Source organism: Podarcis melisellensis, assembly GCF_964234715.1.
Source record: "Podarcis melisellensis genome assembly, chromosome: 17".
NCBI lineage: Eukaryota > Metazoa > Chordata > Lepidosauria > Squamata > Lacertidae > Podarcis > Podarcis melisellensis.
Window position 1 is genome coordinate 5,445,616 of NC_138534.1, and position 25,856 is coordinate 5,471,471.

Consider the following 25,856-nt stretch of genomic DNA (forward strand, 5'->3'; position numbering starts at 1 on the left):
GTCAAGAGTGACCCCTGCGGTGTTTTGGGACACATTCAATGTGGTTCCAGGTGTAAAAGAGTGACAAACAGCCAGAACAAATGCATCCTTATGCCTTTGCTTAAAAGGAAAGTAGTTGGAGTAGAGATTTCATTCACAGTTACATAACGGAAGCCAGCCTGATTCTATGCAAATTTGCTTGGAAAAAAGTTCCACTTTGTTCAGTGTATCTTGACCTCAGCTAAGTGTGCATAGTAGTAATTTAACCTCTGTTAGGGTATAAGGATCCCCCCCCCACTTTTTTGCAGTAGAGAAATAGACACTGGAATGTTTGATTCAGCTCAAGGAACCTTGTTCTGATTCTTCTCACTTCCTCTCTACACTTCTGTGCCTTTGCGGCAGCCCTTAAATCCACTTATGAGACGTTTCCACCTCTTCTCGTGTCATTCATTCATTGCTCCCACTAGCAGACACTATGATTCTGTTCAAAGTGCATTTGAGTTAATTGATCCGCATTAAAGTGCCCTGAAGTAACTGTCATTTCTTTAACCATCCAACAGGGGGAGATGTTGATTTACAGGTACTTAATAATTGCTGCAAGGAAAACTCTGGTTAGAAAATGAATGTGGGGTCCGGGGCGAGAGACAGCCCAAGTACGCTCCATGTTTCACGTGGTCCTATTGAAGGATGCTAACTTCAACGCACCCACTTGGATCCTCCTACTTTGCTAGAGCTGGAGACTGACCAGAGGAATTTTGTTCCCCAGGCTCCATTCTTCCTCATTCATTTGCTGCTGCTTCCCCCAACAAGGCCTATGTCATAAGCCACCAGACCTTATTCCTCTCTGAACTTAACTCACAGGTGACTCCTGGCTACCCATGCTGACTCCCCACTGGTAGCCAGGAGAGAGAAAGCCAAGACACTGAGCAAAATAAAGAGTGGCCAGCAGATCGAAACAAAAATTACTGATCCTGTTGAGAGAGCAACCTTTGCTGGATGCTGAGAGCCAGCCAGCTTGATGCATGCGACGGGACTTGTGGCTCACTCGATACCTAGAACGGTATCCGCCATCCCACCCAAGTTCCTTTTCTGCCAGGTTCGGTTCCTTCTCCGGTGAGCACACGGAACAGTGCGAGGTTTTCAGGATCAAGAGCCAAGTCTCTCTCTTTCTCTCTCTTGATCATAACCTAAAAAATGTCCGGAGGAGGAGGAGGACCACAGACCACAGCCCTGCTCTGCAGGTCTGCTTCAGTTCTTCACAGCGTATCTTCCGTCCGGATAGGCGGGTGGGGTAGGAATAGGGGACACGGCTGCACATGCCATGTGGTGCTCTGTAGCCGTGGGCTTTGGATCCCACTCTTTGGAAGTATAATACACATGCACAGTCTCGATGCTACGCAGTGGGGTGCAGGGCTGTGCGGGGTGTCGGGAGAATGATACATGAGATTCCCATGAGGTGTCGTGTTTTGGTGCAATAGACTTTTTTCTTTTCTTTTTTTAAAGTGCAGTTTCCAAGTTACAGAACAGGTATCGGGAGGAGGGCAGAGAGAAAAAAAGGCAGAGAGATAGACAGGGAGACAGGGGCTTCTAAGGCTCCGTCCGTCCCAGAAATGGCTCAGCCAGGAGAGGCAGAAGATTGGGGGTGGGGGGCGGGAACTGGTTGGAAGCTTAGCCGGTTCTATTTCCATCCCTTTCCCCCAAAGGCTTCCTCATCTTTAGCTGGAACAAATTCCAGAATCCCTTGCTCTAACCACTAGGCAATACACCCCCCACTCTGATCATGCTTAGGACCAGAATCAAAGAGCCTCGATCCTCAGAGCTCGCCTTTCCATCTGCAGATGGGCATCAATGGCACACTCCCCCCACTCTTGACCTCCCTCACCCAACAATCCTGCAGTCCCACTATTAAGACCCCTGCCCTCCACAGCCAAAGGTATGACTCAGAAGCCCCCGCTCCCTCTTCCTGCTGCTTTAATGCCCCCAAACCCCCTCTCAGAGTCAAACCAGGGATTTTGACTCAGCCTGATCCCAACCTAAGGAGTAATAGGTTTGGTATAGTGTGAAAAAAGTCTTCCGGATATGTTCCCGCTGTTGGGATATGTTCCCTATTACCACTGAGGTCCACCTGTCGGAACCCAGTTCCCCCCGCATCGCTCCACCCCTTTGCGGTTGCATAGCATCGGGGACCCACCTCCCCTCCTATATGGCTTTGATTGTAGAGGGGGAGCTGGGCGGGCATCGGAACCCCCCCTCGTGCGCCAGCTCCCCCTGTTGGTGGCCAACGATATCGCCTCTGAGGAAGGGACTGCGCGACACACGCCCCCTGCTGCCCTCCTCCAGCTTGCAGTTCGACGGGCGGGATGGGAGGCACGGGCAGAGGACCCAGTCTCCGGCTCGTAAGCAGGACCCAGGCAGCCAGCAGCCACTCTGGGCAGAGAAAGGAGTCGGGACAAGCACCCCGCCCCGCCCCAGTCTCCCCTTACAAGGAGGAGATCTTGACAGTCTCGTGCAGTATGTAGGGGGTGGACAGGCTGGAGTTGCGCAGGGGTCCACCAGGGCCTCCGGGAGAGGGGGGCTGGCTCTCATCCGGCGTGTTGGCAGGAGGGGTGGGGATGCAGATGATGGCTGCTGTGAAGTCTGTGGTGTCACAGTTCAGCTTCAAGTTGTCGTGGGTCTTGGCGTTCAGGTTGGAGCGGCTGGAAGAAGGGGAGAAAGAAAGGTTAGGAAGGGGCTTTTTGGGGGGTCTGTAGTCACCTGCACCTTCCCCAGGCTCCGTTCTGGCACATAGTCTGGAAAAAAACAGGAGGTGGTTAACTTAAGAGTGCTTTTGATGATTCACAGCAGCAGGAGTGGGCAATGTTGCTGGTCTGCATCGCCCCATCAGCCCTGACCTTTGACCTTACCAGCCAGGGCTGATAGGAAATGCAGTCCTACAGTCCTCCGAGAGAACCTAGAAAAAATGATGTATCGCTGGTACATCACCCCGGCAAGACTGGGGAAGATGTACAAAACCGGAAGCAGCACTTGCTGGAGATGCAAAAATAAGGTAGGAAACTTCTTCCACATGTGGTGGACTTGTGACGTGGTGAAATGATTCTGGGGACAAATATATGATGAGTTAAAGAAAATATTGAAATATAATTTCCCTAAAATACCGGAGGCGTTTCTTTTGGGTATGATTGGAGAGGAGATCAAAAGTGAAGACCAAACATTTTTTCAGTATGCCACGGTGGCGGCCAGGATCTTATTGGCGCAAAACTGGAAAACTCCCAACACCCCCACGGTTAGAGAATGGCAAATGAGATTGTTTCAATACATAGAGTTAGCGAGATTGACACAAAGAATTAGGCATCAAAATAATGTTAAATTAAAAAACGATTGGAATAAATTTTTAAGTTATATTGAAGCTAATTTGGGAATTACCAAAGTCACAGTGGACGGAATTTAATACCTGCAATGTATAGATTTTAGATACAACTGCAGAAAGATTATAAGAGTATTTAATCTAAACCGGGCTGGATGGAGGTCAAGTGTTTGTAAATGTATGTGAAATGTGGTAATTTTATTTTGTCTTTTTGTTTTCTCTTTCTTTTCTCTTTCTGAATTTTTCTTTTCTTCTTTTTTATTTTGTTTTTGTCCTTTAAAGTATGTGTCGTTGTTGGTTTTCTTTTGTGTTTTCTGTTCAATGTATTTTGTAAAAGTCTAATAAACAGATTTATATATATATATATATATAAAAAGGAAATGTAGTCCTACAGCATCTGGAGGGAACATGCAATTTTGCTGGGAGGTCTGAAGCCCAGCTCTGCTTTTATTTTAAAAGGAATCGTCCCATCCATTTCCTATGACAATTAACACCGGGGCAGTTTCATCCATTTCCACAGGCATTGAGCACATATTTGCTGATCTGCGTATACATATTTTGCACGTGTACTACAAAAGTCAAGCTGTTCTTGGGCCAGCGTGTTTCATAACCCATCATTGTTCTTGGAAATGATGCCTTGGTTTAGAGTAGGGGCCAGCAACTGCAGTCCCCAGCCAAGTTCAGCCCTAGACTGTGGTTATAGCCATTACTACTATTACTAGTGGGACGCGGGTGGCGCTGTGGGTAAAAGCCTCAGCGCCTAGGGCTTGCCGATCGAAAGGTCGGTGGTTCGAATCCCCGTGGCGGGGTGCGCTCCCGTTGCTCGGTCCCAGCGCCTGCCAACCTAGCAGTTCGAAAGCACCCTCAGGTGCAAGTAGATAAATAGGGACCGCTTTCTAGCGGGAAGGTAAACGGCGTTTCCGTGTGCAGCTCTGGCTCGCCAGAGCAGCGATGTCACGCTGGCCATGTGACCCGGAAGTGTCTCCGGACAGCGCTGGCCCCTGGCCTCTTGAGTGAGATGGGCGCACAACCCCAGAGTCTGGCAAGACTGGCCCGTACGGGCAGGGGTACCTTTACCTTTACCTTTTACTATTACTAGTACTACTATTACGACGATGACTAATACTAATTAAATGTATATACCACTCTTTATCTGAAGATCACAGGGCAGTTTACAGTAAAATATTTAAATAAACATAAGCAAACAAACAATCGAAGTTGCAAACAGGAGAGCCAGAGGGGAATGAAATGCAAAGATATAACAAAATAAAAAAATTCCTTCCAGTAGCACCTTAGAGACCAACTAAGTTTTTTTATTGGTATGAGCTTTCGTGTGCATGCACGCTTCTTCAGATATGCACACGAAAGCTCATACCAATAACAAACTTAGTTGGTCTCTAAAGTGCCACTGGAAGGAATTTTTTTATTTTGTTTTGACTACAACAGACCAACACGGCTACCTACCTGTAAAGAAATAACAGATAGCAACAGTTTGGTTACAGCTAGAAAGTATGCAAGGGATTACAACAGCAGCGAAGGGTGATAAAAAGCAATCAGTTTGACAATGCTGAGTTAGCAGATAGCTGTGCTGGAAAAAAAAGAAAGTCTTTGTCTCTATTCAGAGCTAAATGAGCATGTGCACAGTGCTGGTCCATCATCAGGGATTACCCTGATATAGCCAGATGCTACACACCTGAGGTTTGGGGAAACAGTTTCAGAGATCAAAGAATGCAGCTCGCAGGTGGGTTTGAGCCCAAGCAGGGAGGGTGGGGGACGCTAGTTGCTCCTTCACATGACCAATGTCTGGCTGGAGTATAGGAGGCAGCAATCAAAGTTGATTCCCTCCACTTTGCCACTCATGAAGCCAGGCACTGACCACTGTTTGTGTGGCACTGCAGCTCTTCCGCCAGCAGGTGGCAGCCGATTCCACACTTCGGGAAAAGGCCTCTAAAACATGCCACAGAAAAAGCAATACAGTTTGGCTCAGCAGGACAGTCAGTGGCGTAGCGTGGGTTGTCAGCACCCGGGGCAAGGCAAGTAATTTGCGCCCCCTAACCCGTGGATTTTAGTAGGGGCAGAGAGCTGCGAGTGTGAGCGCCCCCCCCAGATGTTGCGCCCGGTGCGGCTGGCCCCCCTGCACCCCCCACGCTACGCCACTGAGTACAGTACTGGAGACTTGTAGCTGAAAAGCTGCTTAATCCCCCCTTTTCAACACTGGAACAGACTCTCTTGGAAGGTAGTGGATGCTCCTTCCTTGCAGGTTTTTCCAGCTTTAGTTAAGATTCCTGCATTGCCCGGGGTTGGACTAGATGATCGCTAGGGTCCCTTTCCCGCTCTACAGCCCCATTGCTTCCTGGGTCTCAGACTCATTCCCTTTGCCTGCCTGCATCTCTTGCACAGCTATAAGATACTAAGTGGTTTTCCCCGCTCTCATCCTCTCCCTCTTTTCCTTGACTCTCTATCTCGCCTAACCCTCTTTCTTGCCAGTCCCCCTTCACCCAGCCACCCTGTCCTCTGTGCAGCCTTGCTCTGGTTCCTACCCCTCTCTCCTCGGTCTCCTCTTTCAGCTGATGCACAGAGTCCTTCCACAGATTCCACACGGTCCAGACACTGACCGCTCACTTCCTTTCCAGCAGCAAGCAGCTCAGGTGGTTACTCAGAGGGAGCAGAGGAGGTTTTTAACAGTCAAAGGTCGTCCAGTGCAAATCACAAAGCTCCTCAGACTTAATCTACCCCAGTTCTGCAGCTTGCTCTGCCACCCATAGGTTCTTGCAATCAGGAAACATTTTCAGAGATCCAAGCCACGCCTCCCTTTGCTGCAACCAGTCCTTATCCTTTCTCTACGGGGCGCTGATAAGCAGTCAGTCATTCTCCCTCTTCATGACATCTCTCTTAGATATTTGAAGCCACTTTCATGCGTTTCCCCTTAATCTTCTTTTCCCTGAGCTATTCATGTCCAGCTCCTTTGGCAGTTCCTCATTCATCATTCATTCGAAACCCTATGCCGTCTCACTTCTCCTCTGAATCATTCTTGAAAGTGTGGGCACAAATTTAAACTTGCACGATAGCGGTGCCAGTGGCCCCTGCCCTGTATCACCACATTCCTGCTTTTGTCAAACCAAAATCCGAAAAAGAAAAAAGCCTTTGCCTTCTCTCCAATGCAATAGCACCACATTGCTGACTCATTTAGATTGCAATCCGCTATAACCTTAGATCTGTGGTCCTTGAAATAGGAGATGGGACTCCCCAAGGAGGTGAAAGCAGTGTTGTGATGAGGTCCTGCCCACCTTATCAGCAGACCGTATGTATGGAGTGGCACTCAGGCAGTGAACTTGGGGTGCCTCCAGACTGCTGCTGTTTTCGAGTGGGATTCAATCACATAATCAGCAAATTCAGGTTGCACCATTACACTTGATAGGGACTCTTACACGACAAGCCTGCTTTCCCAGAAGATCAGACGCTTTGTGATAAGGAAGAAGGAAGGAGAGAATGCACTGGAAAGTGTAGGACATGGGTAGGCAACCTAAGGCCCACGGCCCGGATCCGGCCCAATTGCCTTCTCAATCTGGCCCACGGACGGTCCGGGAATCAGTGTGCTTTTACATGAGTAGAACATGTCCTTTTATTTAAAATGCATCTCTGGGTTATTTGTGGGGCCTGCCTGGTGTTTTCACATGAGCAGATTGTGTCTTTTTATTTGAAATGCATCTCTGGGTTATTTGTGGGGCCTGCCTGGTGTTTTCACATGAGTAGAATGTGTGCTTTTATGTGAAATGCATCTTTGAGTTATTTGTGAGGGATAGTGGACCAGCCCTCTGCTGAAAAAGTTTGCTGACCCCTGGTGTAGGATAATATAGTGGTACCTCTGGTTAAGAACTTAATTCGTTCCAGAGGTCCGTTCTTAACCTGAAACTGTTCTTAACCTGAGGTATCACTTTAGCTAATGGGGCTTCCGCCGCGCGATTTCTGTTCTCATCCTGAGGTAAAGTTCTTAACCCGAGGTACTACTTTCAGGTTAGCAGAGTCTGTAACTTGAAACGTTTGTAACCTGAAGCGTTTGTAACCCAAGGTACCACTGTACTTTCTTTGATACACTCAAATAAACAGGTCATCTGGAAGTGCCCTATACATGATGCTAGGAGTGTGATCCTATACATCTACTCAGAAATAAGTTCCCTTGTTCAGTGGTTTCAGTCCTGGATACCCAGTGGGGCTTACTTCCTAGTAAACATGCCCAGAATTGGGCTGTGCAGCTGCAAGCACCCAAACTATATATAAGGGTTCATAGAACTGTAAGGTTGTAAGGAACCTAAAGGGTCATCCAGTCGAACTCCCTGAAATGCAGGAATCACAGCTCAAGACTCCCTGACAGGTCTCCTGTCGGTGTTTCCATGCGCTGCTCTGGTTCGCCAGAAGTGGCTTAGTCATGCTGGCCACATGACCCGGAAAAACTGTCTGCAGACAAATGCCAGCTCCCTCGGCCTATAGAGCAAGATGAGCACCGCAACCCCAGAGTTGTCCACAACTGGACCTAACAATCAGGGGTACCTTTACCTTTACTTCCTCTCAGTCTCCTCTTTTCCTAGCTAAACATACCCAACTCCCTCAACTGTTCCTCATAAGGCTTGGTTTCTAAAACCCTTGATCATCTTGGTCACCCTCCTCTTTACATGCTTCTGTTTCTAGACTTCCTTCATCCCTAATCACTGAAGGGAGTCCAATAACATCTGGAGGGCTGCAGGCTCCCCCATCCCTGCTGAAGGGGAAGGGGGAAAAACCTCCTAGTTTACTAGGGAATCTGTTGGGATAGTCCTTCCAGGACTCCTCCATTTAGCAGAGAAAACCCACAAGTAGATGATATGGTTCTCCAATGGTTTTCCTACCGTTGCTGGAGATTGCATGAGGAAGTCATATTTACCAACATTTCAGAGATGAAAGATGAGACACTTCTTATGTAATATAACATCCTTTTGCTCGCACACCTGAGTCTTGCAGCACTACTATTACGTCTTGCTGATGACTTTTCCTGGGCCACCGTATGTTATTTTCATTTACTCTGAAATCACCAGTCCTGCTGCTGCAGAGCTGCTGCAGGTTTTGTTAGTAAATTGGCCATAAAATTTCTGTCAGAAGAAGAAGAAGAAAGCCTAGGAATACTTTCACTGCACAGTTGAGCTGGTTATAATTTCAGTGCGGTCGCCCTGTAAGTGCCACTAGTTCAGTTCTGCAGTTAAAGAAATGCTGCAAGATCTTATTAGCTAGATAAGCAATTACGGAACTGCTTGCATATATTGTTTTCAAGCAATTTGTGGAGGGATTGTGACAAAAGAAACATCCCCTCCAGAAACACAGCATATATTTCATAAGAGGCTACATGTACCTTATGTTAGATGAAATGGCCCAGGATATGTTTCTACTCCACCCCTTTTTAAACTTTAAAAAGAAGCCTTGCTGCTGCACAGGGCAATAACAAAGCTCTAGAACAAAGGAGGGACGCGGGTGGTGCTGTGGGTTAAAGCACAGAGCCTAGGACTTGCCGATCAGAAGGTCGGCGGTTCGAATCCCCGTGACGGGGTGAGCTCCCGTTGCTCGGTCCCTGCTCCTGCTAACCTAGCAGTTTGAAAGCACGTGTTTCTTCTTTTTCTTTTTTCTTTGTTTTTTCCTTTTTTTCTTTTCTCCTTTTTGGACTTTTCTCTGTAAGTATACATGTGTATTTTAGTATGTGTCAGGGGTTCAGGAGCAGAGGGACAGGGAAGGGAGGAATTAGAGACCGAGGGAGAGGAATCCGAGGGAGAAGTCAGCGATGATAGCCGTCCGAGGTCTCTAAGTCTCTCCAGCGAATCAGAGGATTCACAGAAAGGGGCTCCCGTGATCAGAGCAAGGGGGTTGCCAAGGGGAACACCCCAGGAGGGAGGGGCCAGAGAGGGCTCAGAGAGCAGCAGCTGGAAATCGGGACCAGCTTCCCCACCGGAGAGCAGTAGGGGGGAGGAGCCCCAGGCATCGGGAGCAGGCAGCTCTCCGTCAGCGGAAGGACAGGAGTCAGGGTTAGCCACGCCTGCATCAGAGAGCGAGGAAACGGTCAAAAGGAAGGTCAGGGGCAGCGCGCGCGCGCCAAGTTCAAATGTACAAGAGGGTGGCGCCATAAGCAGCCCGGAGAGGGAGCCGGGTCCCAAAGCCCGCCGAAGAGAGGGGGAGGAGTCCGAGGGGTCCGCATCCGAAGCGTCCAGGAAGGAAGGCACCCAGGGGGGTAGTAGGACCCAGAGGCGGAAGGAGAAACGCAGAAGGTGGAGTAAGGCTAGAGTGTTGAACTGGTGTACAGGGGGCGGAGACTCAGATGAGGCTTCGCTGGTCTAGGGTCTAGACGTAGAGATGCACGCTAGGGTTTGAAAATGGGAACTAAACTTCAATAAAGACTTTGTACAGTTCCGCTGGCTAGCGTTGGTCTTCTGTGAGCTGGGACCTGGAGGCAGTCTCTGACAGTAAGCCTCATCCCAAATTTTCACCGGTTTTCTTCGCCTCAAGCATCGCTACGGGAGCGAGGCAGGGAGGGCAGAAGACTGGTGCCTTGCGAGCTCACAAAAGTCAGGCGAGATGACTACAGAACAGAAAATAGCTTCCCTGCAAGAAGCGGTGACACAACTCAGCGCTGAAATAATCGCATCCAGGAAGAGAGAGGAAGAAGCGGCGGCTGCCTGCAGAGATCTTCAAGCCAGGTTAGAGGGGCTTGCGAAGCAGGGGCTACCGGGACCCAGATCCGAGGGGATTGGGTTGGGGAAAAGAGGAGCCAGCATTGTATCTCATTTTGATGGGAATTTGCAGCAGTACCCCAATTTCCGAGCAGACGTGCTGTTTGCGCTGCAGCTGTTGGAGAGAGACTTTAGAGATGAGCAAGAGAAAGTGGGGTTCATCCTGTCCCATTTGCATGGGGACGCGAAAGCATGGCTGCGAAATCTGTGGAGGGACAAGGATCCAGCGCTCCAAAGCGCAGATGCATTCATTAAGGCGATGGATTCCTGTTTCTTATCAAACATAGACATTGATATTGCCAGAAAGGACATATTTGGGCTAAGACAAGGGAAAGCCAGCGTCAGGCAGTATCATTCCAGGTTTTTTGCATTGGTCAACGCGCTGAATTGGGATAAGGATTCTCCGCCAGTTAGAGACCTTTTTTTGGAGGGATTGAGCCCACAGATCAAAGATGAGATGGCACGGGGAGAGAGACCCACAACCACTCAGCAAGTGGTGGAAAGAGCGCTGTCGATTGGGGTGAGGCAGGAAGAACGGCCATGGAGCAAAGAAGAAGGACGTTGGGGACGCACACCAGGGAGGGTGCCCCCCCTCTTGTCTAGAGAGACAGCGCGTGCGCAGTCCACGCCTCCACAGGGAGGGGGCGAAGAGCAGATGGAGATTGGAGGTGCTAGGGCTCTCTCAGCTAATAGAGCCTTAACACCGGGAGCAGTAAAACCGAAGCTGCCTAGAAGGAACAGGAAGTGCTATATATGTGAGAGTGAGGAGCATCTGGCGAAAGAGTGTCCCCAGAGGCTCCGCAAGCAAACTGCAGCCTCAGTGACAGTATTGGAAACAACTCAGCAGAGAGAACCACAGCAGGGAAACGACGAAGTCTGGCTGGAATAGGAGGCACTGGGGCCCAGCCAGACAAGTCAGTGAAGAAGTCCCCGGAGATTTTGCAGCCCACAGACCCCCTCCCGCCCAAACCAGTGGTGCAGCTCACCGCATCGCTCCAGCTGCCCAATGGACTCACCTTAGAAGTGCCTATCACAATTGACTCTGGCAGTAATGCAGACTTTATAGGACTGGAGTTCATTCAACGACACAACATAGCTTTACTGCCAGCCACGCTGCCCCTGAAGGTTGTCACGGTGGATGGCAGGGAACTGCTAGGGGGGCAGGTGGTGCAGCAGACGCCGCCGATGGTGATGCAAATTGGGAATCACCGGGAGGTCATCAGCTTCAATGTCACCCAACTGTCAGACACGCCTGTAGTATTAGGCATGAGTTGGCTGCACAGGCACAGCCCAGCGTTGGCTTGGTACCAGCGCCAACTAACGTTTGGATCCTCCTACTGTGCAGAACACTGCATCATACCCAGCCCAGAGGAGGAAGAGGAGGACCCGCAGTTACAGTTGGGCACGCTGCAAGCAGTACCCCACAAGTATGCGGAGTTTTTGGAGGTTTTCTGCGAGAAGGAGGCGGACAAGCTACCTCCTCACAGACCCTATGATTGCAAGATTGACCTCCTGCCGGGGGCGACGCTGCCAACGGGGAAACTGTACTCCATGTCTGAGGATGAACTGCAGGAACTCAGGGAGTTCATAGATCACAATTTGCAGCGTGGGTTCATCCGGGAGTCGAAAGCGGTGGGAGGCAGTCCAGTATTCTTTGTGAAGAAGCGGGACACGCCCCAACGGAGGCTGGTGGTGGATTTCAGGATCTTAAACTCGAAAACCAAGCCCTCAGCTTTCCCCATGCCCAAGATAGACGACCTGCTCGCGACGGTGCGGAAAGGACGCGTTTTCACCAAGTTGGATCTACGTGGGGCGTACAACCTGATTCGCATGCGCGAGGGCGACGAGTGGAAGACGGCCATGTTCACGCCACTGGGCACCTACGAATACAGAGTTATGCCCTTCGGATTGCAAAATGGCTCTCACACTTTCCAAGCCTTTATGCATCATGTGCTGGCGGGGCTCCTTTACAAGAAGTGCGTATGCTTCCTGGACGACATCCTGATTTTTTCAGAATCGCGCGAGGCGCACGAGAGGGATGTCAGGGAAGTTCTGCAGAGACTGAAGGAGCACAGGCTGTACGCCAAGCTGGAGAAGTGCCAGTTCGACGTGACGGAGGTGGATTTCCTGGGCTACAAGCTGTCAGACAAGGGGCTCGCCATGGACAGCGCCAAGGTTAGCGCAGTTTTGGACTGGAAAAGCCCACGCAATCGGAAGGAAGTCCAGCGGTTTGTCGGCTTTGCCAACTTTTACCGCAAGTTCATCAAGGGATTTGCCATGCAGACAGCGGCCATCACCGACACGCTCAGCTCCAAGAAGAAGAAATTCATCTGGACGGAGCAAGCGGAGCAGTCCTTTCAGAGACTCAAGCGGCTCTTCGCGTCAGAGGAGCAGCTGCTGCATGTGAATCCCAGCAGACCCATGAGGGTGGAGACAGACGCCTCAGACAGAGCCGTGGGAGCTGTCCTGTTGCAACAAGACCAGCAGGGGGACTGGAGGCCGTGCGCCTTCTACTCGAGGAAGCTCAGCAAGTCGGAGCAGAATTATACCATCTGGGACAGGGAGTTGCTAGCCATCCATGCAGCGTTCAAGGCATGGCGGCACTTCCTTATCGGAGCCAGACACACAGTGCAGGTCCACACGGACCACAAGAATCTGGAGTACTGGCGCACGGCTAGGTTCCTCAACCAGCGACACATTAGATGGGCGGAGTTCTTCGCGGACTTCGACTTTAAGATAGAGTACATTCCGGGCGACAACAACGTGATGGCGGATGCTTTGTCCAGAAAGCCGCAATACCTGGAGGAGGCGGCACCGCCGGCGGCCAAGCACATTTTCGCACCGGAAGCGTGGGCATGCGCGTCGGCAACCGTGGACCTGGAGGCCGTCCGTCGAGCGCTGCGGGAAGACCCCTTCGCACAGGCCAGGATGGAGGAGGTGCACAGGGGCACAGCGAGGGCCGACGAGTTCCAGATACGCGATGGGTTGCTCCTCCACAAGGGAGCACTCTACGTGCCGGGAGACGACCTCCGCGCAAGGGTTCTGCAGCAGCTACACGACGCTCCCACAGCCGGGCACTTTGGCAAAGAAAAGACTGTCGAACTAGTAGCCAGAGACTTTTGGTGGCCCAAGATGCGGGGGGAAGTCGCGGATTACGTCGCGAGATGTGACACCTGCCAAAGGGCCAAGTCAGTTCACAAACCGCCGGCGGGATTGCTGGAACCGCTGCAAACACCGGCTGAACCGTGGGAGAGGGTGGCCCTGGACTTCGTCACGGATCTGCCCAGTTCGAGGGGAAAGACAGCAGTGCTAGTGGTGGTGGACATGTTTACTAAAATGGCACACTTCATTCCGTGTGCGAAGGTAGCCACGGCAGAGCAGACCGCCAAACTGTTCATTGACCACGTGTTCAAGGTTCACGGTCTGCCACGATCTATTCTCTCCGACCGGGGGCGACAGTTCATCTCGAACTTCTGGCAGAAGCTGATGGGCATTCTGAACGTCAAAGTCAATTTGGCGTCGGCGAGACACCCACAGACCAACGGACAAGCGGAGAGGGTCAACGCCATCATGCAGCAGTACCTGAGATGCTACGCCAATCAGCAGCCCACGACATGGGTGGACTACCTGCCACTCGCTGAGTTCGCTTACAACAATACGAAACACGTGTCGACGGGGGTGACGCCGTTCTTTGCCAACAACGGGAGGCATCCCAGAACCTTCCCGAGTTTAGAGAGAGTGGGGGAGGGGGAGCCACAGGCAGCGGAAGCCTTAGCGTCGGAGTTGCAGGAAGTCCACGAACAGCTCAGGAGGCAGTTAGAACTCGCAAAACACGCATACAAAGTGCAGGCAGACAGACACAGAAGAGTTGGGGAAGACATACAGGTGGGAGACTGGGTCTGGTTAGCAGCGCAAGCAGTGCCGACCAGATCGTTAGCGAAGAAGAAGCTAGGACATAAGCAGCTAGGACCTTACCAAGTCCAGGCACAGGTCAATCCAGTGGCCTTCCGGTTAGCGCTTCCGGAGGGTTCCAGGATGCATCCGGTGTTCCATAGATCAGTGCTCACGCCCTACAAAGCACCTCATAGATTTCAGGAGCCAGACACAGCACCGGACCCGCCCAGAGAAGGGCCCAGACAGGGGGGGTCGCCAAGGAGGGGGCACATCAACGAGGTCACAGAGATTTTAGACTCGAGATGGGGGGAAGAAGGAGTAGAATATCTCCTAGCCAGAGAGGGTACCCCGGCCACTGCGAACAGCTGGGTTCCGGACTATGCTTTGGAGGAGCCTCTGCTCAAAGAGGAGTTTCATGCCCTCTTCCCACACAGGCCCATGCCAGCCGAGTATTTCAACGACTGGCTCTTCACAACCACTCTTTCGGCCAGCACATTCCAGGGGTTCGACTCGGACGAAGAACAGGCCCCAGTCCCGAGCTCCCGGGTGGGTTCGCCACCGGGGTCTGCCTCAGACAGCTCTTATTGGTGGGACGATCGACCAGAGGAGCAGTGGCGCAGGAAGTGGCTGAGTGGTCCTTGGCTGGGATCACCCGAAGAGGGGGAGGGGGGCGAGACGGACATGGACGTGTTGGGGGAAGACGTGGGGTTCGAGCACGGAGACAGAGAGATGGAAGCAGAGGAGAGAGATGTCGACGAGTACATGGGGGACGAACTGTATCCTGCACGCACCCCCGCTACGACGGAGCACCCAGTACCCACACCGGAAGGAGGGGAGGGGGGAAGGGGGGGCTTCGAGGGGGGGATGGATGTCAGGGGTTCAGGAGCAGAGGGACAGGGAAGGGAGGAATTAGAGACCGAGGGAGAGGAATCCGAGGGAGAAGTCAGCGATGATAGCCGTCCGAGGTCTCTAAGTCTCTCCAGCGAATCAGAGGATTCACAGAAAGGGGCTCCCGTGATCAGAGCAAGGGGGTTGCCAAGGGGAACACCCCAGGAGGGAGGGGCCAGAGAGGGCTCAGAGAGCAGCAGCTGGAAATCGGGACCAGCTTCCCCACCGGAGAGCAGTAGGGGGGAGGAGCCCCAGGCATCGGGAGCAGGCAGCTCTCCGTCAGCGGAAGGACAGGAGTCAGGGTTAGCCACGCCTGCATCAGAGAGCGAGGAAACGGTCAAAAGGAAGGTCAGGGGCAGCGCGCGCGCGCCAAGTTCAAATGTACAAGAGGGTGGCGCCATAAGCAGCCCGGAGAGGGAGCCGGGTCCCAAAGCCCGCCGAAGAGAGGGGGAGGAGTCCGAGGGGTCCGCATCCGAAGCGTCCAGGAAGGAAGGCACCCAGGGGGGTAGTAGGACCCAGAGGCGGAAGGAGAAACGCAGAAGGTGGAGTAAGGCTAGAGTGTTGAACTGGTGTACAGGGGGCGGAGACTCAGATGAGGCTTCGCTGGTCTAGGGTCTAGACGTAGAGATGCACGCTAGGGTTTGAAAATGGGAACTAAACTTCAATAAAGACTTTGTACAGTTCCGCTGGCTAGCGTTGGTCTTCTGTGAGCTGGGACCTGGAGGCAGTCTCTGACAGTATGATATGTGTATTTTTCTTAAATAAAAATTAAAAAAAATTTTTAAAAAAAGAAAGCACGTCAAAGTGCAAGTAGATGAATAGGTACTGCTCTGGCGGGATGGTAAACGGCGTTTCTGTGCACTGCTCTGGTTCGCCAGAAGCGGCTTAGTCATGCTGGCCACATGACCCGGAAGCTGTACGCCGGCTCCCTCGGCCAATAAAGCGAGATGAGCGCCGCAACCCCAGAGTTGGTCACGACTGGACCTAATGGTCAGGGGTCCCTTTACCCTTTACAGAACAAAAGAACATCCCACGTTGTCTTCAACTGAGCTACACCATTGGTCCATCTAGCTCAGTATTGTCTACAACTGACTGGCAGCAGGTCTCTGGGGTTGAGGTAGGAGTCATTTCCAGGCCTGCCTAGAAATATCAGGGATTGAACCTTGGACCTTTGGAATGCAAAATGCATGTTCTTATTCTGAGCTATGGCCCTTTGCCTCTGCAGCTTCGGCCTCATGCTCATTCGTAGCCGCATTCCCAGGGACAATTTGCCTAAGGAAATGCAGTCAGTAGGCTGTGGTGTGCCTTGCCACTGCTATGGCTGGCAATCAGCCTTTTTTTACTTATAAAACAAGGGGAAACAAACCTTTGAGCATCTCGTCTAAGGAAAGCCAACTGACCCCCCCCCCCAATGTAATAACTTGAACCTCCCCTACCATCGCTTTCTTGGGGGCACAAAATCTTGCAAAAATGGGGAGGGTGGTGGAAAGAGAATTTCAGCCTAGCGTTAGTTAGGACTTGCTGCTGGGTTCCATCACACATATGACGGGGTTTTAAAGAAGAAATTAAGAGGGGCCCCAAACGCTGAGGCAACGAAGGCTCAGGAATCTGTTGGAAGCTGCAAAGGCAGGGCTTATAGGGGACAGGGAATGCCAGAACAGAGCAGGCCCAGCGCTTGCTCTCTCTGTAGAGGGGAATTATGAGGCAGGCTTCCCACAAAAGGAAATAAGAGTTATAAGGTTGAGATATTTGCCCTGAAAGCCACAAAAGCCAGTCAGTGAGTCGTGGGCATGAGGACCACCTGAAGTCACAGGACAGGTAACAAACACAAAATTTTTGTATTGCCACTTAGTCTGCTATGTGTTTTCAGCTGTTGCCTCATATTCTTGTTAATACTATCGGTTCACTGTATATTTCAGTGTTTTATGTTGTTTGCCGCCCTGGCGCCTACTGGATTCCTCCTGGGGCTGGCTACTGGGTGCTGTGGGTGGCAGGAGAATGGCAGGACAGTTGCCTTGCTTCCTTCACAGTTAATGGACCGACAGACATTATATTGACAGCTCCCTGGTCTCTGCAGGCTCACTAGCAGCCTGGACCTGGACGCAGCCAGTGCGGATGCTGTGGGAACTGGTGGCTTCAAACTACGCAGGCTCATCAAGACAGCACACTCTGTTGGTGCCAGTGAGAGCTCATGGCATGCTGTGTGGGGAAACAGGAATTGCATCTTCATCTCTTCCTCTTCTAGATTCCCTGGGTATGCTGACCTATCAGGCAGGGTGACCCACTAAAAATTAGCCAGCATTTGACAGATGGACCAGAGTCAGAGTTTTGCCCCCTCTGAACCAGTGGTCTCTCCTTCTCCACCCCCATCATGCAGCCCGGACACTGAGATCCAGCTCCAAGGGCCTTCTGGCGGTTCCCTCACTGCGAGAAGTGAGGTTACAGGAAAACAGGCAGAGGGCCTTCTTGGTAGTGGCACCTGCCCTGTGGAACACCCCCCCCAGCAGATGTCAAGGCAATAAACAATTGAAGGCGGCCCTGTTTAGGGAAGTTTCTAATGTCTGACGCTGTATTGTTTTTAATATTCGGTTGGAAGCCACCCAGAGTGACTGGGGAAACCCAGCCAGATGGGCAGGGAATGAATGAATGAATGAATTATTATTATTATTATTATTATTATTATTATTATTCTGTTTTCATGCAGTAACAATCTCCTGTTCCCAATCCTCAAGCCCAGAAGGACTCTTCAGTTGAATTGATGCAGCTCCCTCCTCTGAGGTCAGTGGCCTGTTTGATGTAGGAATTGGTTCCTGACTGGCAAAACTTAAAAGTTTGTGTACCACCATGACATTTGATGGGGCAGGGGAAAGCTGTCTGGACCCATATGCAAAAAGGAAAAGGAAAATAAGTGTCTTAAATTTATCCAACTTGCAATGTTTCTAGGATATCTTAACTTACCTTTGCTAAAGACCAGATTGTAGTAGATACACAGCCTCCTTTTATGGGACGCCTTAATCTCCTATAAAATATCCCCCTGCAGTTAAGCTACAGGGCCAAAGCTCAATCTTGCATGTGGGAAAGGAACTATTCAAATGTTACATAGAGCTTATTTACACTTATTATTGTCCTGCTGCTTCCCCCCCCACACCCTGGGAAAACTGCTCTTTAATGCTCAATTGGAACAAATGGCAATTCGGGTTTTCTCCAGAGAGACATTTGCTCCAATTTAGCACTAAAGAGTGGGTTTGCCCTGGGAAATGAGAGGTGAAAGGGGAAAACCATCCGAACCCATGATATCTAGGCACAGCGCAAGCAGAAGTGTGGACGAGCTCAGAGCCGATCTCTCGTTCCCACGGCGAGGTGTGACGGCATGCAAACATTACCCTTACCTCTGGGGGGCAGCACTTTTCTGGCTGTTTAGCGTATCGAGCTCCTGAGCGCTGGTGCGGCTCACTGACATGGTGGAGTTGGTTAGGCGGGTGGTGCGGCGCTTGGTCCGGCGGGGGCAGCACGAGGTGCTTAGGCCCCCTTTGCCGCCTTGCTGGGAGGAGAGGGAGGTGCTGCGGCTGGTGCGGTAGCCCAGGGGTTCCGTCAGGCAAAACTCGCTGTAGGAGTGCTCATCCGTAAACTCGTGACTCTGAGGGGGGTGGAGGGAGAGAGAAACAATGTCAGAAGGTTGGTTTGCGGGCATTCACTCTTACAGCTGGGCCCCACTTCATGTACGTTCCTGCATAGATAAGGGCGCCGTCGCGACTGTGCCTATTCTGTGGGTCTGCTATGCGGCATTACGCAAACAAGGAACTTCGAGTCAGAGGCAGAATTCATCATCCCAAGAGTCTCAGCTGATTTTCTTATGGCTGCAGAGATGCACTTGAAGCCATGTAGGGAAATCCACTGCCTGAAGGGTGTTCGGTGAACAAGGATCGGAACAAGTACCGGTAATCCTTGTTCCGAGCAGAAAAGATGACGCAGAACAGCCATTCGTATAACTTATTCGGATTGCAGAATCTGGTTGGTTTTTGAATCGGTACAGAATTCGTGTGTAGAATGTTGGAGTTGTAAAGGATACTCAATAAGATGATCTTTTTTTAAAAAAACAACAACCCCCCAAAAACCTTGACAGAGATGGAGAACTTGTGGCCCCCCAGACATGATAGAACCACAACTCCTGTCATCCATAACCCATCCATAACCCAGAATGCGGCAGCTAGACTGGTGACTGGGAGCAGCCGCTGAGACCATATAACACTGGTCTTGAAAGACCTACACTGGCTCCCAGTACGTTTCCGAGCACAATTCAAAGTGTTGGTGCTGACCTTTAAACCCCTAAACGACCCAGTATACCTGAAGGAGCGTCTCCACCCCCCATCGTTCTGCCCGGACACTGAGGTCCAGCGCCGAGGACCTTCTGGCGATTCCCTCACTGCGAGAAGCCAAGTTACAGGGAATCAGGGAGAGGACCTTCTCGGTAGTGGCACCCGCCCTGTGGAACGCCCTCCCACCAGATGTCAAAGAAAAAAATAACTACCAAACTTTTAGAAGACATCTGAAGGCAGCCCTCTTTAGGGAAGCTTTTAATGTTTAATAGGTTATTGTATTTTAGTGTTTTGTCAGAAGCCGCCCAGAGTGGCTGGGGAAACCCAGCCAGATGGGCGGGGTATAAATAATAAATTATTATTATTATTACTAAGGCATGCTGGACTGCGGGGGAGGGGGAGGTTGAGGGGGGTTGGAGTCCAACAACATTTGGAGGGTCACTGGTTCCTTTGCATCAGATCTAGGCAATACTGGATCAAAATCAGATTCCACTGGCTGTCCAAAAAGCTCCTCACAGTGACTAAGTTTAGCTTCTCCCACTTGTGTTGTCCGAACCCCTTTCCTTCCTTTGCACCCTCTCCTGCTACTCACGGTAGTTTTCTCCAGGCAGTGCAACAAATGATGGTGTTGCATTTCAAAGGCTGATCGGTTACGCACAGCCAAGACATGAGCATCAGGGTCTCTGTCCTGTAGAGGAAAAGAGAGGAGCACCAATTAATTGAAGCAGACCGTCTGAAGGCGCAGAAGGCCATCGCCACCTTGCTGAAGTGAAGCAGGTCTGGCTCAATGCCTGGATGGGTGTTTGCCCAGGAACATAAAGGCAGGAATATATATGTATGCAAATAAATAGGATAAATACATACATACACATTTGATTTCAACAATTGGCAGCACTGGGTGCTATCCAACAAAGTAAAACACTGAGTAAAACATAGTGCATAGTTAAGCGCTGAAATTCGCTCCTGCAAGAGGCAGGGAGGTTCCACCAGCCTTGCTGACTTTAAAAGAATTAGACAAATTCATGAAGGAGAGGGCTATCAGTGGCTACTAGCCGTGTTGACTATATTCCGCCTCCAATGTCAGAGGAAGGATGCTTCCGAATACGACATCCTGGGTATCGTAAATGAGGAGGGCGCTGGCGCACTCAGGTCCTACTGGTGTGCTTCCCATTGGCATCTGATTCCCCACTGTGATGGTGGACCAGGTGGGCCTTGGGCATGATCCAGGAGGGCTCTGCTTAGAGCAGATCTATTGAAATCAGAGTCATGTCAATACATTTCAACAGATCTGTTCTGAGGGAAGCTATGGCTTGAATACCAACATACAGGTGGTGGAGGAGGAGTTTGGATTTGATATCCCATTTTATCACTACCCTAAGGAGTCTCAAGTGGGATGCGGGTTGCGCTGTGAGTTAAACCACAGAACCTAGGGCTTGCCAATCAGATGGTTGGCGGTTTGAATTCCTGCAAGGGGGTGAGCTCCCTGTTGCTCGGTCCCTGCTCCTGCCAACCAAGCAGTTCAAAAGCACGTCAAAGTGCAAGTAGATAAATAGGTACCGCTCCGGCGGGAAGGTAAATGGCTTTTCCGTGCGCTGCTGCTCTGGTTCGCCAGAAGCGGCTTAGTCATGCTGGCCACATGACCCGGAAGCTGTACGCCGGCTCCCTCGGCCAGTAAAGCGAGATGAGTGCCGCAACCCCAGAGTCATCTGTTGACTGGACCTAACAGTCAGAGGTCCCTTTACCTTTTTAAGGAGTCTCAAAGTGGCTAACAATCTCCTTTCCCTTCCTCCCCCACAATGAACACTCTGTGAGGTGAGTGGGGCTGAGAGACTTCAAAGAAGTGTGACTAGCCCAAGGTCACCCAACAGCTGCATGTGGAGGAGCGGGGAAGCGAACCCGGTTCACCAGATTACGAGTCCATTGCTCTTAACCACTACACCACTACACCACACTGGCTCTCATAGGTGACAAGTGCCTATGCATCGGGGCACACTTTGGGTATAGGCGCATGTGCATACATGCCCACATTAGAGCCAATCAGCACATTCAGAAAAATAACTTGGAATGCAAGTACTTCGAGCTATAGCTGGGTGATGCAAGTTTGACTGTTTTCACATTTAAAAGAAACTCCCCTGCGCAGAGAAAACTAGGCCATTGTGGCTAGGACTCGGCTAGGACTTCTAGGCAGAGCCTGTGGCCAACCAACTCTAGCTCTGCCCCCCCCCATCTCCCTGCTGAGCTCTCTAAGGGCAACTAAGGCTGAGGAGGAGGCCAATGCAGCTTTGATGTAAGCAAGAAAGCAGGTAGGGGTTGGCTAAGGGCAGACTTCCGGTTGGTGGGCCAATGCCTAATGGAGCCACCTCTGTTTGTACATCCCACTTTTCCTTTCCAAGAAAAGCCCAAAGCAGCCAAGAAAACCAGTGTTGAGCGTGCAACTACGTGGTCCATACCTCGAGGCCCCCGTTCTGCTTGTACTGAAGGAAAGCGTTGGTGGTGCCGCTCTTGGCGAGGCGGATCCGGGCCAGGCGAACCTTCTGCAAGGGGGAGAGATGGAGGACTGTGTATGGAATGAGAGGCAGGTGTGGCCCTCCCCTGCCTCCCTCCCCCCCTCCTCCCATCGCCCGTCCGCCTTCTCTCTTCCGCCTGGCCGCACAGCTACCTGTTGAGCTCGCCGCTTATCTGCCCGCTGGTTCTGGTGGTAGATGCGGCTGAAGTTGGAGACGATGACTGGTACAGGGAGGGCGATGACCAGCACCCCGCTCAGAGAGCAGATGGAACCGAAGATCTTCCCTGCAATGGTGCTTGGGACCATATCACCGTAGCTGGAAGGGAGACGGTAGATAGTGAAGCTCTTGGGGTCTTGCCTGACCTTGCCCCGTCACACATGCGCGTGGCTAACCCCCTTTCCTCCTGCAGCGCATGGAGCTGCACACCTTCCTAGGACGATACTGTGTGTGGGTTGTGGAGGGATTGGCTGGCAACTCAGAGGGAAAAGGAAGGAGGTTAGAGTTAGCTTTTTCCTGTTTGCTGGCTGTTGATTATCTTGGGGCATATTATTGATGCTGCTTTTAGCAAGTTATACAATGATTAGGCTGTGATAATGAAGAGTGGCAACGTTTGTGTGTGTGTGTAATTCTGGTAGGGATGCCAAGTTTCTCAACCCCCCAACACACACACACTGAGCTGCCTCCTATATGTTTAGCAGCAGTTTGAAATCCAGCAAAGTAGAGCTGATTTGCAAACAGAAATGCACCACTCCTTCAGAGTTCGCACATCACTGAATTTTGCAATGCAGTTCTTCAATCACATAACGTGAATACTGTATATTCGGGAGAAGAGCACATAAAATATACATGTACCGGTGCAAATAACGTTAAAAATGCATTACATCCGGAGAAATTTCTCACCAAAATATGTCTATAAGACAAAAATGCATGCAAAAATGTGAATATTGGAGAAAAGGCACACAAAAATGCTGGTGGGTTTTCATGAGGATTATTATTATTCTTTTATTTTACATAAAACAAATTTCACAAAGATGAAGAAATTTGTAGAACTGAGCTTAAAGCCTTGGAAACTGAGAAACTGAAACTGAAACTGACACATTTGTCCCTCCATTGTGGCACCCCTCCCACATGGTCCTTATTTTACGTCTTGAATAAAGGTTGCATAAGCATGGGATTTTCCTGAGCATAGCACTGAGCTCCTTCTTCCTCAAACAAGCTTGAAACCATGTGAGCAAAGCCTGGTTAAATCGTAGAAACTGGAAGAGGACCAGGCAGGGTTTCCCGTACTTGGGAGAGCGCTGCATTGCTCTGCATTTCTCTCAAAGGCGAGTGAGAACAGCATAAATTATGCAAAGCATGCATTTGCAAATTGCATTTGTAGAATTCATTCAGGTCACAGAATCTGGTATTTCAGGTCACAAAGTTGGTATTGCTTTAGCACCAAATTTTAAATTTGTTATAAACCGCAAAGAGTACACAGCCAGCCACAGACCTTGCATTAGGGTAGAAGGTCTGAACAAGATGACCTACAAGCCTTTTCTAGGCTTTCCCACCAGCCTCTCTAGCTGAACTTTAAACAGAAGCTTGTTGTGCAAACATTAATAGGTGACAATGTGGTCATGCTCATCTGTGTGCTGTGAAACTTCCTGGTTTCTGCACATTGCACTGTGTTACAAGGCCCAAGAGCAGACCAGGAGAAGCTTCTTGTCAGTTGGCAACACTAGTTTGCTGAAGGGCATATGAATTGAGAAAGCTTATCTCAGCATCTCCATCTATGCAGGAAAGGAAAGTGAGTTCCTTGCGCACCCACCCACCTTTGGGTAACTACAATCTCAAATAAGAATAGGGTCTCAACCTATAAAGCATGCCTGCCTGAATCAGTCAGCAGTCTAATTCAATGCCTAAGAGAAATTTGGAGGGAAAGTTCTCTGAAGAAGATCAAAATCAGATAACTGCATAGGCTCATAAGAACAAAATTCACACAGGCAGTAAAATGATTAGGACCAGGCTGCGTTCAAAATGCAAGTTTGTAAGGTTTCAAGTTAAATTTTATCGATTTCCAGCCTGAGAAGGAACTCTATGCAACTCAAAAGGTCACATACTGCATTGTGAACATTGCTTGGTCCTGATAAAGATATTATTTTTACTAATTCTATGAGTTCCCTCACCCAACTCCCCCTGCAAAACAAAGGAAGAGTCAAAGCCTGAGCCTAGCGCTTGAAAATAGCAATTAATTTTTATTTGAAGATTGCCCAACTCATTTTGAAAATGTTCATTCTCAAGGGCAAAGGGCCTGCATTTGTCCTAGTCTGGTACATCAGCCCAAAGAGAGTTTACTCCCTGCTGTGCTGGGATAAGACTCTTGGTCCCTGGGAAAGATAAGTTTTGAAACACGTCAAACAAATTTCAAAGCATAAGAATGATAATTGCTGATTTGCAAGCACCAGGCAAAGTTTTGCCTCTCCCTGTGCCCCTACCTCCCCCAGCCTGTGAATGACCCCAAACAGGAGTATGCATCAGGTGACCAAATACTGTTGGACTCCAACTCCCATCAGCCGCTGCCAGTATGGCCCATGGCCAGTGATCATGGGAACTGTAGTCCATCAACATGTGGGTGGCCAAAGGCTCCCCACCCCTTCTTCTAAAAATACCCATCACCTACCTGAACATTGTAGAGGTAAAGGGACCCCTGACCATTAGGTCCAGTCATGACCGACTCTGGGGTTGCGGCACTCATCTCACTTTATTGGCTGAGGGAGCTCGTTATGTGGCCAGCATGACTAAGCTGCTTCTGGTGAACCAGAGCAGCACACAGAAACACCATTTACCTTCCCGCCAGAGCGGTACCTATTTATCTACTTGTACTTTGATGTGCTTTTGGACTGCTAGGTTGGCAGGAGCAGGGACCGAGCAACGGGAGCTCACCCTGTCACAGGGATTCGAACCACCGACCTTCTGATCGGCAAGTCCTAGGCTCTGTGGTTTAACCCACTGCGCCACCCGCATCCTGAACATTGCAGAGAGAGACCTCTAAATGTTCTTCCCTTGGAAGATTGCAAGCTCTCCTTCCTTGGAGGTTTCTAAGGTAGGTGGGATGGCCACCTGTCATGGATGCTTTAATTGAGATTCCTGCATTACTGGACTAGATGGCCTTTGGGGTCCCTTCCAACTCTACAATTCTATCATTCTTTGGGTGCATGGCTTCATAAGAGGGAGGGCTGCAGCCACAGATTCCCTGGGCATAATAAGCTTGTGCCCACAGTGGCTGATTCTCCTTCCCTTGGACAACTTCCAGAAGATTGTCACCCCTCCAGTATACAGCTTGGAGCAACGCTCCACGAACCAAGTAGTTGAGTTATGGGCCAGGGATCTACAGCTCTGTCAGAAAACAGCAGGTTCTGAGAATTACAGCCTTAATAAGTCCTCGGTTTTCTCTGATGGACGGACCCTTGGGAGATCATTAATGGGAGCAATACTGGGCGAGGGAGTAGGGGAAGCAGGTAATTGAATATTAAGACGCAGCAGGCTTCTGGGATGAATGAATGAATGCTAGAGAGCTCATCCAATCCAGTCTTGTTCTCCAAGTTATTTCAGGAATTTGTACAAATGCACACACACATTCCTTCCGGCGGGGAGGAGGCGGGGTATGGGTTGTTTCCCCCCCTGAATTTCTTTTTTACAGCATGAATTTAATTACCTTTTCTTACAAGGCGCTCTGTATTTAAGTACAAAGGACAAAATATACACACATTACACAGAGCATAATGTGTCTCCATAATAAATACTGACTTGATAGATCAGATCAGTGGTGCATCGATCTCGCCCAGTATTCTGTTTGCAGCCAGCCATGTGCCTCTTTCTTCTGAGCACTGGTACTTTACAGATAGACTACCACTGAATACAGAGGTTCCATTTTGCTATGTATCACAGCTAATGTCCACTGAAAAGTGTACACAAGCGTATCTGGACTTTTCTATTCGTGCCTTGCCGCATCAAAGTGCTCCCAACTGGTGACCCAGTCTCTTTCTGACTCCCATTAGGGAGTATTCCCCCCCACCACCATAATATTCTTTACTGGTTTTCATTTGCACACTCCACATACACACATTGTATTACATTTCACATTTACACCTGCTCCACAGAGCCGACTTCTTCCCTCTTC

At 50.3% G+C, this 25,856-nt stretch overlaps 1 protein-coding gene across 2 annotated transcripts in view; it reads right to left on the reverse strand.

The window, feature by feature from the left end:
* Positions 1 to 931: 931 nt before the first annotated feature.
* Positions 932 to 25,856, reverse strand: part of KCND1 (potassium voltage-gated channel subfamily D member 1) — an 80,021-nt gene continuing 55,096 nt past the window's right edge. For both annotated transcript variants that reach the window (XM_081894223.1, XM_081894222.1), the window contains exons 3-7: positions 21,847 to 22,009; positions 21,638 to 21,721; positions 19,780 to 19,875; positions 18,261 to 18,508; positions 932 to 2,675 (exon numbers count right to left, since the gene is read on the reverse strand). In XM_081894223.1, the coding sequence (XP_081750349.1) occupies positions 2,459 to 2,675; positions 18,261 to 18,508; positions 19,780 to 19,875; positions 21,638 to 21,721; positions 21,847 to 22,009 (808 nt within the window). In that variant the 3' untranslated portion in view covers positions 932 to 2,458. The remainder of the gene's footprint in view (positions 2,676 to 18,260; positions 18,509 to 19,779; positions 19,876 to 21,637; positions 21,722 to 21,846; positions 22,010 to 25,856) is intronic.